At 41.0% G+C, this 13,245-nt stretch overlaps 1 protein-coding gene across 2 annotated transcripts in view; it reads right to left on the minus strand.

Annotated features, from left to right (window-relative positions):
- Nucleotides 1-4,155: 4,155 nt before the first annotated feature.
- WASF3 (WASP family member 3) overlaps nt 4,156-13,245 on the minus strand; it is a 69,421-nt gene continuing 60,331 nt past the window's right edge. The window contains exons 8-11 of one of the 2 annotated variants that reach the window (XM_035325979.1): nt 10,575-10,741; nt 9,461-9,724; nt 7,470-7,840; nt 4,156-6,760 (exon numbers count right to left, since the gene is read on the minus strand). In XM_035325979.1, the coding sequence (XP_035181870.1) occupies nt 6,603-6,760; nt 7,470-7,840; nt 9,461-9,724; nt 10,575-10,741 (960 nt within the window). In that variant the 3' untranslated portion in view covers nt 4,156-6,602. Of the gene's footprint in view, nt 6,761-7,469; nt 7,841-9,460; nt 9,725-10,574; nt 10,742-12,583; nt 12,760-13,245 lie in introns of both variants that reach the window. The other variant, XM_035325971.1, reaches the window with a different exon arrangement.

The following is a 13,245-nucleotide window of genomic DNA, read 5'->3' on the forward strand; positions in this document are numbered from 1 at the left end:
GGGTGAGAGCTGAGAGAGAAGCAGCCCTGCAGCCCCTGAGGTCAGTGCAGCAGGAGGGCAGGAGGTGCTCCAGGCATGCAGCAGCAGTTCCCCTGTGGCCTGTGGAGAGGCCCCTGGTGGAGCAGGCTGTCCCCCTGCAGCCCATGGGTCCCCCATGGAGCAGATCTCCACGCTGCAGCCCGTGGAGGAGCCCCCGGGGGAGCAGGTGGATGTGGCCTGGAGGAGGCTGTGGCCCATGGAGAGCTCCCGCAGGAGCAGGCCCCGGGCCGGAGCTGCAGCCCGTGGAGAGGAGCCCACGCAGGAGCAGGGGGCCTGGGGGGAGCTGCCGCCCGTGGGGGACCCGTGCTGGAGCAGTTTGCTCCTGGGGGATGGACCCCGTGGGACGGAGCCGTGTGGGAGCAGTTCCTGAAGAGCTGCTGCCCATGGGCAGCCCCCGCAGGCTCAGCTGGGGAAGGACGGCATCCCGTGGGAGGGACCCCACGGGGAGCAGGGGCAGAGAGGGACCATGAGGGAGCGGCGGGGACGAAGCGCCATGGACTGACCGCGGCCCCCATTGCCCGTTCCCCTGCGCCAGGGGGGTGGAAGAGGGCGGGTTTAAGGAAGGTGTTTTTGGTTTTGGTTTTAATTCTCATTGCTCATAATCTGCCAGTGTTAGACAATAAAATATATGAATTTCCTTCACACTGAGTCTGTTTTGCCCATGACAGTAATTGGCGAGCATCTTGTCCTTATCTCAGCCCTTGAGCCCTTTTCCAACGTATTTTCTCTCCCTCTTCTGAGGGAGAATGAGAGAGGGGCTGTGGCAGGGTTCTGCTGCCCATTGGTGTGAAACCACCACCCTTCGGCAGCCATTTGAAGAATATGAAAGACACAAAAGAAAATTCTTCTTGCCCAGATACAGAAGTAACATATGCTGTAACATCCACAGCATATGGAAATCAGAAGCAGTTTAGCCCACTGCTTGAAAGCAACCTAAGAAAAAGTTTTAGGACGTATGCTAAATTTGGAAGGAAAACCAAACAGAGTAGAACGAACCGATCCAGGTGTGGTTGCAAACACCACAGAGACAGATCAGAGAGAATGAATATAAAGAAACCTGAAGGTATGCCCACGGGAAGCCAAGGTGAGGATTTCACGAGCAGTAATTCTGCAAAGATTCAATTTTCATCACTACCTTAAGCGTAGGATAAATAATCCTGCAACTACCAGCATCATCCACAGGGGAGGAGAACGGCCCCTGCACGTGGAAACAGCATCCCATGTAACACCCAGTGTTGTGTGGCTGTGCTGATAGCAAGAATCTGTTCAAGGGAAGGAATCCAAGGCCACCCAACCACACTGAAAATCCTGCGGAAGCAGTCGATGGAAATACCTGTGCTAACACGCAATCTAGTGAAAGAACACCAGAAGGAAGAAAATAGAGAGAGAAGGGTGCAGAGGGACAGGCTGCTGCTGAAAATCAGCAGTAGGCTAATAACTTCAGAAAAGCAAAGGTAATTCTACAAGGGTTGGTGACTGCATCCAATTTAAGGGTGAAAAGCAAGAGATGCAGATAAATAACTGATAAGGGACTAGAAAGTTTTTACTAGAGAAATAAAACATTAGCAGCAGAATTACTCTGAAGAATGAAGGAAGAATTAATCAGTTGGCTGACATCACAAGGCATCACAACCTCCAAGAAAATCAAAGAAAACCTAATTAGATGAGTTCTGCCATGTCCGTCTGCACACTCCGTAGGACTCCTGCTTACTAGAGTTGCTCTCAAAGACAGGTGGGACAGATGCCCTGCTATTAATTGGGTTTAGGGTAGGTTCACCAAATTCCCAGCCCTCTCTTCCTTCCCTTAACATGCATGGCGTTGGCACAAGTGATCGCTGAGCAGGAAGGCAGATGTGCTGTCTCTCCGAGTCACTCAGCATTTTCACTCAGCACCACACTGTCATTCCACACAAAAACGAAGACAGGCTGCTAAGACCTCTAAGGGACAGTTGCCCTCAGCCCTAATCCCCAAAGCACTTTGCATGTGACGTCCTCCCCAGGAGCACAGAAGTACCTCCTGCTCCAGCTAATCAGATAAGAACTTCTTTATTTATCTGCAACATTAAGGATTAATCTCCACAGAGACTACTGTATTTAGCTAAGAATCTTAAAGGCTACTTGTTTTCTTATGGCGCTGAAAAAAAGCCCAGCCTGGCATGAACATATGAGACTGCTTTCCCCACGTATGAGCATGCACCCAGGTCACCCGGACAAGAACGCATGGCTCCAGAGAAATCTGAAGATTTTGATAGCACATGAGGAATCGCTCCGTGCCTCCAGCTACTGCTAGAGAAGGCAAATACAAAATTCCTTCTCCCTGTTCTGCAGTTAACATTTTTCTTTCTAGTGTTCCCACTCTTTCTATTCCCCTCTTCAAAGAAATAAGATGTTTGATTGGAAGCCTACAGCAAGTCCTTCCAAGTACCCACACCTCCTTTAAAGTCCAAGAGAACTGAGCTCCTCATCGAGCAGCCTCCCCAAGGCACTCCTCCTCATTTTGTAGCTGATGCCAGGGCCTGAGGGCTTCCAGCAGGGATCATCATTTACTTCCATTCCCCATACATTGGTAAGCACATGGATGCTTCAGTGCTTGAACACAAAGCTGCGTCAAGATGCTGCTGAAACTCCTTGTACATACGTGCGTTGTGTGTATGTCCCTAAGTACTGGTACCAGAAACCCCTCAAACTCTCTCAGAATTAACAATGCAGGCTGGCTGCCCTCCAGCAGGCAAGAAACTTTCCCCGAAGTAGACCACAGCAGGTTGAAGCTCTGTTTCTACAGTTTTCAGAGTAATCTTTGCATGACTCTCAGCCACAAGACTGGCATTGAATTTCCATTATCATCAGGTCTATACCCCCCTCAGTGTACATTGATATTTTAAAGTTACACATTTGCTGCATCATTTAGGTTGTTGCTAGTGGAAGGGAACACCTCTTGTATTAAAAACAACACCCAGCACGTGACGAGGCAGCACCTGAAAAATGTATCACAAAAAACGATTTTCCAGCAAGGACTCTTCCTTTCCTCCTGCACTAATTCACACGTTGCAAACTTAGATCAGTTTTGAACTTGTTCTGAAACTGCATGCACCTCTCTTACAATAAAGATTCCTTCTCCATTCAGTTCATCTTGGTACCGAGAAACCTGAAATACCAAAAATCCAGCTGGTCTGTCAGGTTAGCTGCACGGAAACACTCTTTAATATTCAAAAAGACAACCATAAAAGCTGTAGAGAACAGTATGCTGAGTGATGCCGTCCACGCAATCATCAGTCCACCTGATAGACGAGTATTTACAGTGTTCAAACGATGGTATCAGCTGGCTTTACCAAAGTAGCCTTTGAACCGGAGTTGCAAGTCCATATCAGTTTGTATTTAGAACTGGTGTCTCTGCTCTCAATTACCTGAATTAAGTACAAATCAGAGAAAAGAAGTGTGCGCTAGAGGGACTGGAATTTTCAGCTCTGAGTAAAAATGAACTCATTTTTCCAGGGAACAACTAAGTTTAAAAAGCACAAATAAATCTGTTTAACGTGCAATTAGGCTACTAGATTACACAACTGTTTTATGTGAGTTCTTCCCAGCATGATAGAAAAGCTTATCCTGTTACCATATGAGGTTTTAACTCAATTAAAAAATTTAATTACAAATGTTCTGTAGTAGGCAATCATGGGCTTGCGTTTTACAGTAGTGTGCTTGGTATCAATAGTCTACAAAGATTCTTCCTTATAAAAACGGTGGGGGAAAGGGGCTTATTAATACCATTGATACATTCTGCCCTGTTCTCTCCGAGAGCCAAGGTGCTGTTTAATGTTTCCCTGAAAAAAATTAACCTATCTGCAGGGAAATTAATACCGGTTTACATCACCCAAGAATTGTAACTCAGAGTTTGAATCCAGGTTGAAAAAAAAAAGTGGATTAGGAAAAAAACATTCGTTAGGCACAGCAGTGCCTTAACGAAGTCTGTTTTGCAGACTCTGGCCTATGTCCCAATAAAACTAGCTCCAGGGATCACAGACAGCATTTGGAAGTGTTCTATTTTCATTTCTGTTATTTAACAAAAAGGGATAAAGATTAGTAGTGAAATCTTAATAATCTAAGGAAAGAAAGACAGGCTCAAAAGTGAGATTTTATTCATATTTGTTACTTATTCACAACCCAAAGTATGATAAAACTGATAAAAACAGCCTAGAATGTTAGTTTACATCACTAAATTCACATTTTTATTAATTAATACTGAAAGGAAAATGACAACGTAGCAGATTCAGAAAAACAGGTTGGCTACCAAGACTGAAAAATTTACACCATCTTAACCGGTCACAACTGGTTGCTTGTTTAATGTTTATTATTTAAAAACATCAAATTACAAAATTTCAGATACACCCAGCCTCTGTGCTCATAAAATAAATCTTCTGTCATATCAAATTTCAGTAGAATGGAAAGAATTTTCTGCTGATACATTTCAACACGTAGTAAAAGAATACTGAGAGTACTCTCCCCACCTGTACAGCTACGTAACACTGCAGTCTGAGTCGCGCTTCGATCCGACTCATCTGGAGAACCATTTTGCAAGCCACCATGCAAGGGCGTCGTTATGATCAGAACAAACCATCTCTCGTGCATTATAAACCTTCATCAAGCTACGGCCTCTGTGGACACGCAGACCTCAGACTCCAGTGCACAAAATAAAGCAAAAGTCAGCTTTGTATTTAAGGCCAAGACAAGAACAGAACTAGCAAACTGAGAGGAGTACCTTCAGCTGCCACTGACTGACAGGAACTGTAGTTGCAGATTGCATTATGCAGAGATTGGTTGGACTTCATAAGGTAAGTCTTTAACACCAGCACGGAGGCAGCATGTTGCCACCCTACCGTATAAACGACCATCACAGATTGAAAAAAATATATGCAGACTGAACAGCAGTGAAATAGCCAGCAGCTTGCATGCAAACATTTTGTTAGGCTGTTACATTCTCAGGACTAAAAACCCTTAATTGTGTAAACAGAGGTTAGATAATGATCTTCCATTTCATTTTTTTTTTAATTTTCATTTAGTATATTTTTTTTCTTTGTTATTTTTAAGAACAGACAGGGCCTCACAGAACAAATGCATTTTACCAATGTTTAGACCTGGAATTACACTGACTTCTGTTACAAAGATTAAAATTAATCTGTTAACGAAAGAACTTTCTCCTCTTAAAAGCCTCATCAGGCAAAGCAGCAGCCCTACTCCCAGTCCAAGAGAAAAAAGAACATTTTAATACTGTACTGAGAAAAAATATGAATTACTTTTAAAGAAAACAGACAGCCGAAGCAGACTGTCAGCAACTGTTCCAACGAAAAGAGAAAAAGAATGCACACAGACAGCACAGTACCTAAACAGCCATTAAAACTGCTTTATCTGCCAATAACTGTTACATAAATGCGATGTACTAGGAAAGAAATACATTCAAAGTAATAGTAGTTTTGAGTAAATGTGCTACAGGAAACCAAAAACAATCTGTCATGACTATACATACACAAATCAACAAACAAAACTTATTTACAAGTATTTGTACCTACAAGCATAAGGACCAAGTTTAGTACTTGTGAAATGTATCTGACTGCTAGATGTAGACTGGCAGAGTTCCACTCTTCAGCAATAACAGCATAACATTTCTACACTGCAACAACCACCTGGCTTCTATCAGGTCTATCCTGATATTTTTGTGTCTAGTTGATCTGTATCATAAAACTGAAAAGCTGTACAGGTGTTTTAACCCTCTTTTGTAATACAGACACATTCACTACCCATCTGAGGCTTCCCAGCATTCTACCCAACAAGCAGGCAGCAACCTAGGGCTATTACTGTTACAAATTTGTCCAGTTTGCTCATAACGTGTTAATTTTGGATCACGTGGATTCATTCTGCAAAGCATACGTTTCATCATCTGCTACGTTTTTAATATTAAAAAACATTGAGTTATATAAAATTAAATCTGTATGCAAAAAACTAAGCCCAGATGTGCTTAAAAATAGACTAAGTAGGTATTTAGTTACTGTCTGCTGCATTTTAACATGGGCATAATTAGCATCTAATAAAAAGCTAAAAGTTGTGTATTTATGGAACTCAACACTTCACCCAGTCATAGTTAACCGTCCTCAAAGACTAACAAGCAGACCAATTCACAAGTACCCAGGTTGTTTACATAATTAAAAAAGTAAGATGCAAAGTCAAAAAAATATATTTTATCCCTTAAGATCAGGAAAGTAAAATAAAATGCTGGTTCTGTAACAGTGCAACAACTGCAGCGTATTTTGCACGCAGCACATGATTTGCTACATTTAGTGGCACTTAAGTATTATGCGGTAAATACTGAAAGTAAGACAAGTTTCTGATCTGCATAAGCATAATCACATTATTACCAGAGTTGCTAAGCTACAGCATTCTGAATAATACCAATTCAATTTTAGCACTTCAATCACTAGCCTTAATACATGTCAACATCCTGCTTTACATCGTGCTAAGAAAGCAATCACTGACGCCAAGTATTTCACGAACTTGCCAGTGTGCTTAGAGCAGGTTCAATCTGACCAATCGTTCTCATCAAATTCTGAATCGTCATCTGAATCGCTGTATTCCACAGCGATGCGTCTTGAAAGGATGGTTGCCACATCATTTCCCACAGGCTCCCGCTTTGCTTCTTGTTCGCGTTGTTCTTGCACTTTTTTCAGCTGAATTCCTGTGGAGACAAATACGCCCGAATTATCTTTTCAGATTTTTTTAATTTCACATTGTTATTGGTGAGTCTTGTGTTCTAGCAGTATATTCAGGAAGAAAAACAAAAGAACCACTGAATTAGAGAGTTCTCCCAAGCAAAGAAGAGACAGAGACAAAAAAAAAAAAAAAGCAGACCAGAATCCATTCTCAGAGCTTCAAGTGCTTGTAGACTTCTAAAATTGCCAATAATAAGTTAAAACTAAATATTCAAGACCGAATGTCTGTTATATCCAATACATACCCTTTTGATCTGAAGATGACACTTCTCACAAGTGTTTGGAAATGCCATTAAGAACTACAGCTCTGTAGCATAATCCAAGTGGGGGATTGCCATTAGTCATGGATTAAAAATCACTAGGCTGAAGCTGGGCATTGGGTAAGTCAGTTCTGAATGCACTTCTAATGGAAGTTCCACATGACAAACAAATACCAGTTTTGTTTTATTATGTCCACACAAATACTAGAATGCTTTTAACAAAGCCGCAGATTTTGGAACATTGGTTTTTAGAAACAGATAAAGGTTGACAAATGTTAGAATGTGTGTGTGGTACCTGTTGTGGTCAACTAATTCTCTCAACGAAATTTGGCCTAACTAGGAAGGGAAGCCTTGAGCTCAGATCACTGGAAAATACAGTGCTTTCATCGAATAAAAAGACTCAGCATTCTCTTACCCATTCGGATGGCAGCAAGAAGATCACTTCGTGCATCACTTATTGGCGGCTGTGCAGCGTCATGGCGTTTTGCCTCAGCAGCTGGAGGAGCATGCATGGGGGAGGAAGAGAGGGATGAAGCTGCAGCAGGAGGGCCTGGAGGAGGGGGAGGTGGGCCAGGAGGAGGAGGAGCGGTGACAACAAGCCCACTAGGAGGAGGAGGATGAGTAGCTGCATATGTAGAGCCTGTCACCAGTCCGGAATGGGAAGGTGGCACAGGAAGCTGAAGGGGACTCACAAACGCAGTTTGGGCTGAAGGGATCATTGGGGGGGGAGGAGGAGGGGGAGGCCCCGTAGGATTGTAATAATCCACCATCTGAGCTGGAACCATCCTATATAAAACAAAATAAACATCTTTAATGCACCAGAAGTTAGGATTTACAGAATCATCACCCCTTAAACTGCTCTCATCCAGCCTTAACTCAAACCAAAAATCTGAAAGGAATTTCCACTAGTGCGTTAAATATGTAAATGATCACAGGCAGGTAAATTATCAAATATTGATAATACCAAAATTTAAAGCAGAAGTAGTAATAAAGGGCAACCTCCTTTCAGAAGTCCACAAAAAATTAGAATTATCTGATTACTCCTGCCTAGTTAATTGTACATCTATGTTACTAAATGCCTACTCTATAAAAACATTACATACAGTGCCTATGATAAAGAAGGGACCAAGAAAACTGTATACTATGAGTATCGCTTCCATAAATCAACCTTGGAACAAACACAGAGATAATAAGAGATGGGCATGGAGGAAAATGGAAAGTAGGAATGGAAACATTTACCCGAGCGTCTGTCATGCATCTCATGTGCTTCTTTAGTCAAGTTTATCAATTTAAGTATCACTCAATTAAATTGGTAAATTTGCTTGATAATTTAAAGAAGCAGGGAAGATAACAGGGAAGAGCTAATTTATTTGTTCAAATGTCATTAACAGAGTTAAACAGAAAAAATGGGGAATTAGCATTTGAGTTATAAAGTAGGTAAAGAACCAGATACAGGAGATGAAGTAAAGTTAATGACATTCAGCAATACATGTCAATGTCTGACAGCAGTGATACACCGCCAGTGGTCATGTACCTGGGGACTAACCACAAGTATTTCTGCTATAAACTGGAAATAACAGAACAAATGCAGGTTGGAGCCGTCATTCATAGCATAACTGAGTCATCTGCAGCACGATATTGTCATTGATCAGGCAAATGCTATTCTGGCATGCATCAAGTGAGGTTCAAAAAGCTTGGCTGGCCAAGCTCAAAGTGACACAGACAAGAACATATACAACTTTACTGGGGTTGTGGCCTGAAACTGTAAGTTACTTGAGCAAAAGGACAAAAAGAAAAAATAGGTACAGACTGGTTAGAAAATAAATGGTTTCTTGCCAGAGAAACAGGACCCTGGAATAAGCCTTTCTTCAAAATGTTTTCAGGCAAAATATTTACATAGGAGTTTGATAAATGCATAAATTGAATTACGGGCATGTCTGTGGCAGAAGGGAACTTGATTCTGCATCTGAGATCCCTTCCAGTTCCAGCATAAGCTCCTTTAAAAACCATTTCAGTAATGCAGCATAACTGTCATATTAATCACATTTAGCAATACCTTTTCCTACACCTTTCCTAGAGTTTAAAATATTCAAATTATGCTCTAACTACTTTTAATATAAAGGAAAATTATGCCATTTTTAATATTACCTTAGGGACCTCTAACTTGTTACAAATACATTGATTTCACTACATTCAATATACAGCTAACTAGTTCTGCTTTCACCATTTCCTCACTCCAATTCAATTCACACGTAAGAACTGTACCAAACTTGTTCTGATCTCCCCAGTGAAATAACTAAGGTACTTGGGGCTTTTTTGTGCATGCCATTTGATGTTGATGGTTATGAAAAACATGCATCCCTCTAGCTTTGTCAACAGTGCACTGGAGTAAATCAGGAGCTTTACCCATATTCTGCTGGTACCACAGGTACTGAGCTATGCTGCCCATCTGAAGGCTGGGGTGGAGGTGGAGGTGGTTGCTGAGGTCTGTTTAAAGTAGCATGTCGTGCTGTGGTAGAAGGTGGTCTGTATTCATGCTCATGGCTTTGGGATACTCCCATGTACTGTGGACCATCTCCTGTTCCATATGAAGGCATTGCTATCTGCTGATGGAGGGAATGATTCGGAGTGGCAGGATAAGAATAATCTGTAACATCAGATGCATGGGACCTAAAATTAAAGTAAATGGATGTAGAAGAACAGGTTATGTAAGTGTAATGGCATCATCTAAACAGCTCACAAGAAAACCTAAAAATAAAATCAGAATTATTTTCTCTTGTAGCAGGACTCCCTGATTGTCAAGCACCGTTCCCATCTAAGTCCACTGGAAAACACAAGAACAAATGCAACAAAAAATCATGGTTCAGCTTGACATGACTTGAAAGTACATTAGCCTGACAAGTCAGCATAAAAGGACTAAAACTTAATGCTTTAAATATTTCAGCATACTAACCGCATGCACAATGCTCCCTTCTAGTGGGGACTTCAAAAACGCAAGAAAAGAAGTTATCCAGGTTTTACAGTTCTTTAGTAACCATGAAGAAGCACGTTGTTTTGGTTGATGATTTTGACAGTCCATTGTTTGAAGTGATGATGCTTATCAGATTGGTCTTACATTAACAGCAGCAGCAGAAAAAGGAAAGCAATATTGCAAGCACTCACAATTATGCAGAATATACTTTACCAAAGCAGAGAAAACTAATTTCAAAAGTTAGAAAATGCTGTTTGTTTGCACAAGTGATTTTGTTGCAAAGGCTTAGAGAAACTGGGAAACATAAATATTAGTTGAGCAGAGAGTTCATAAAGATACAAAGTCTAGGATGCTCTGTCAAATAAGCCCAAGAGAGGGAGCAAAAGGAGCTCGTCGTCCCATTACTGCACAGAGCTGTATTGTATTAGTAACAAACAATTGTGCAGCCTGGCTTTTAGTGAACACAGTAAACCGATGCACTTATCTGTAAGACTGGAAGCAAGGTAAGCAACAAAAAGCCAGGGCTTTGAGTAAAACAAAATGACAAACCCTTTGGGCATTTTGTCCTCTTTCATGCTTCCTGCCTGCTCCATTTTCTTTGCGTCACTCATGAACTCAATGCCCATTTTCCTTCTCTCCCACTCTTCTTTTCTTGTTCTTACTTTTCTCACATTAATTTGCTGGTTTCTGTTTGGATTCAGCTTGTGTTTCTCTCTCTAAAGTACAATAAGTATAACAAATACATTGTAAATCGCCACAGTCTGGACACTTGGACATCAACCTTTAACATGAAAGTTTTACAATTAGCAAACTAGGAGAAATAAGCCTTGTTTAGCATTAAAAAACAACATAGGTAAATACAAATAAGGTCCTAAAGAAGTGTTTCTCACTGCTCACGCAGTAGCTGTCAGCATGAAAACCTCCCTGAAACCAGTATTTCTGTATGCATCATGCTTGTCATAGCTTACTTCCCACAACTGAGACTACCCCAATGTACAACAGAAAGCCTTCTCTCCACTTCGGTACTAGTCAGAAAATTAACCTTTCATGCACATAAAATAGATTTCAGGATTTAACCACTGATACCTGATTGACTGAAACTTAAAGTTCTCCACTTTACAAGCCCTTGACGTTTTATAATATGCACCAGATATCCATCATATCATAAAACCTATACCCAACATAACAATGCATCTTTACAGCTGTTGCTGTTAAAATCCTACAGGTTGCAACTATTGGGAGTATCTGCAAAGAGTCAAATACATTTTGACATTGCTGGCAGATTAAAAAAACTAATCATTTCAGTGCAACTACTTAAAGTCAGGAATCCTGGAAGCAAGGTGTTAAGTCCAAACAGAGACTTGAAGCCTGTGAAAAGCAGAGCTCAGAGATAATAAAATCCACGTCTTGCATTTCACAGGGGAACATCAATGTCACAATATCACATCAACCTACGGAAAGCACAGTCTTAATGAAACATCACAGAACCAACAACCAGGAGACAACATTTTGCGTTAGAAACTTTTAAAAAATGGTTACATGATTTTAGAGAGAGTGTGGTCTGAACACATTAAAACAGAAGTAGAAATCGTCTTTTACCATTTTTGTTTTGATTAGAATATTATTCATCTTCACAAAGATGGAAACATGAGGTTTACAGAGACCTGAGAAGGTTTGTTTTTGTTTTGTTTTTATATTCTTTAGCTCAGCTGGACAGCAGACTTAAGGCATTAGTGCATACTTCTGCAGTGGCGGTTGTTTCCGCAGCCTAGCATTCAACAATTTAAACAAATTGTCCAAGTTTTTCACTAGGTTCTGTTCATTCCTAACTACTGCTAGCAATTAACCTTGACAAACAGAGAAATAAAATGAGAGAAAACCCTTTAGTGAGAGCAGCAGCTCAGTGAACAAACTCAGACTTCTGTACACGCCAGGAGAAGGTAGCTCCCACTGAGCTCAAAGGGAAGCTCGCACAATGCAGATGAGTTCTGCTGCTTCTCTCTACGCAGGAATTTTTCTTCACAGAAATATCGCAAGCAGTAGTGTTGCGTCTGGTTTTGTAGCTTGCCTTATAGACAAACAGAACATGGATAAAGCTGAACAGCCTATTTCCCCGTTAAAGCTTTCTATTAAAGGCAAGAGTATGCCTGATTGGACTGATGGCAGAAAAATATTTATTAAGCTATCAGCAGCTTAACGTGTGACAAAGTAGTCATGAAGAAAGGCATTGACGTTATCTTGTGGAAGCCAATTTAAATGCTTCTGCAACTACAGCTAGTCAAGATCAAATATAAGACAAAAAGCAAACACTTATTGCATTCCAGTGCACAGCAAATTAAGACAACAAAATGCTCATCTGATGCTGAGGAAGAAAAAAAATCATTAATTACAGAGTTTATGTTAGTTATGCTTTAAAATAATTTTTGAGAAGAGCTTTAAGAAGCAGAATGTACATTTTGTCTCTTCTAACTATTCCCAGCCTGTAAAAACACCTAATTCTACTCAGTACTTCTGAACATACAACTGTGGCATAACAAGCAGCTTTGATGTAAACAGACCTAGTATCTGGGGACAGTGATCCCTCGGAAGATGCTCCATGGTACACACTTTGAGACAACCTGTTGTCAGGTCTAAGCTCTTTGTCATACGCCATCATATTCCACTCCTGGCGTCTGTTTCTGGCTTTTCTAACCTTTTTCACCTCACGGGTGGTGCCATCTATACGCTTTTGCTCCTGATGTTCAAACAAAAGAAATAAAGCATGCAGAGAGAGAAAAAAGGAAAGGAAAAAAGCAGGTTAAAATGCAGTTAGAGCGCATGAAAATAAGACCAGATTCACAGATGAAGCCAAGTCTTCATAAAATGACTGAAAATAAGATTATCTCCTTAAACTATGAACCTCGTTGCTAGTAACACTGCTCTGCTTTGCCCTTCTTCTGTAGGATGCACATGCCAGTGTGATACTGACCTACTGTTTTTCACCGTACAGACAGGAATGTGACTGATTTTAAAAGCCAGAAGTTTAACTTCTTCTGACATCATATGACAATTGTTTATTACAGTCCTGAATCACCTATAATTTCCTTCTGCAAGTAGCTTGTGTTAAGTACGCTCAGGTATATTTTGGTTATTTGTTAGGGTCACAATCACCTGAGGCCCTGCATAAGTAAAGAAAAATTAGAAACACTTTCCTATGTCACATGCTATGATTCCATGGGAA

Source organism: Oxyura jamaicensis, chromosome 1 (genome assembly GCF_011077185.1).
Source record: "Oxyura jamaicensis isolate SHBP4307 breed ruddy duck chromosome 1, BPBGC_Ojam_1.0, whole genome shotgun sequence".
NCBI classification, from domain to species: Eukaryota; Metazoa; Chordata; class Aves; order Anseriformes; family Anatidae; genus Oxyura; species Oxyura jamaicensis.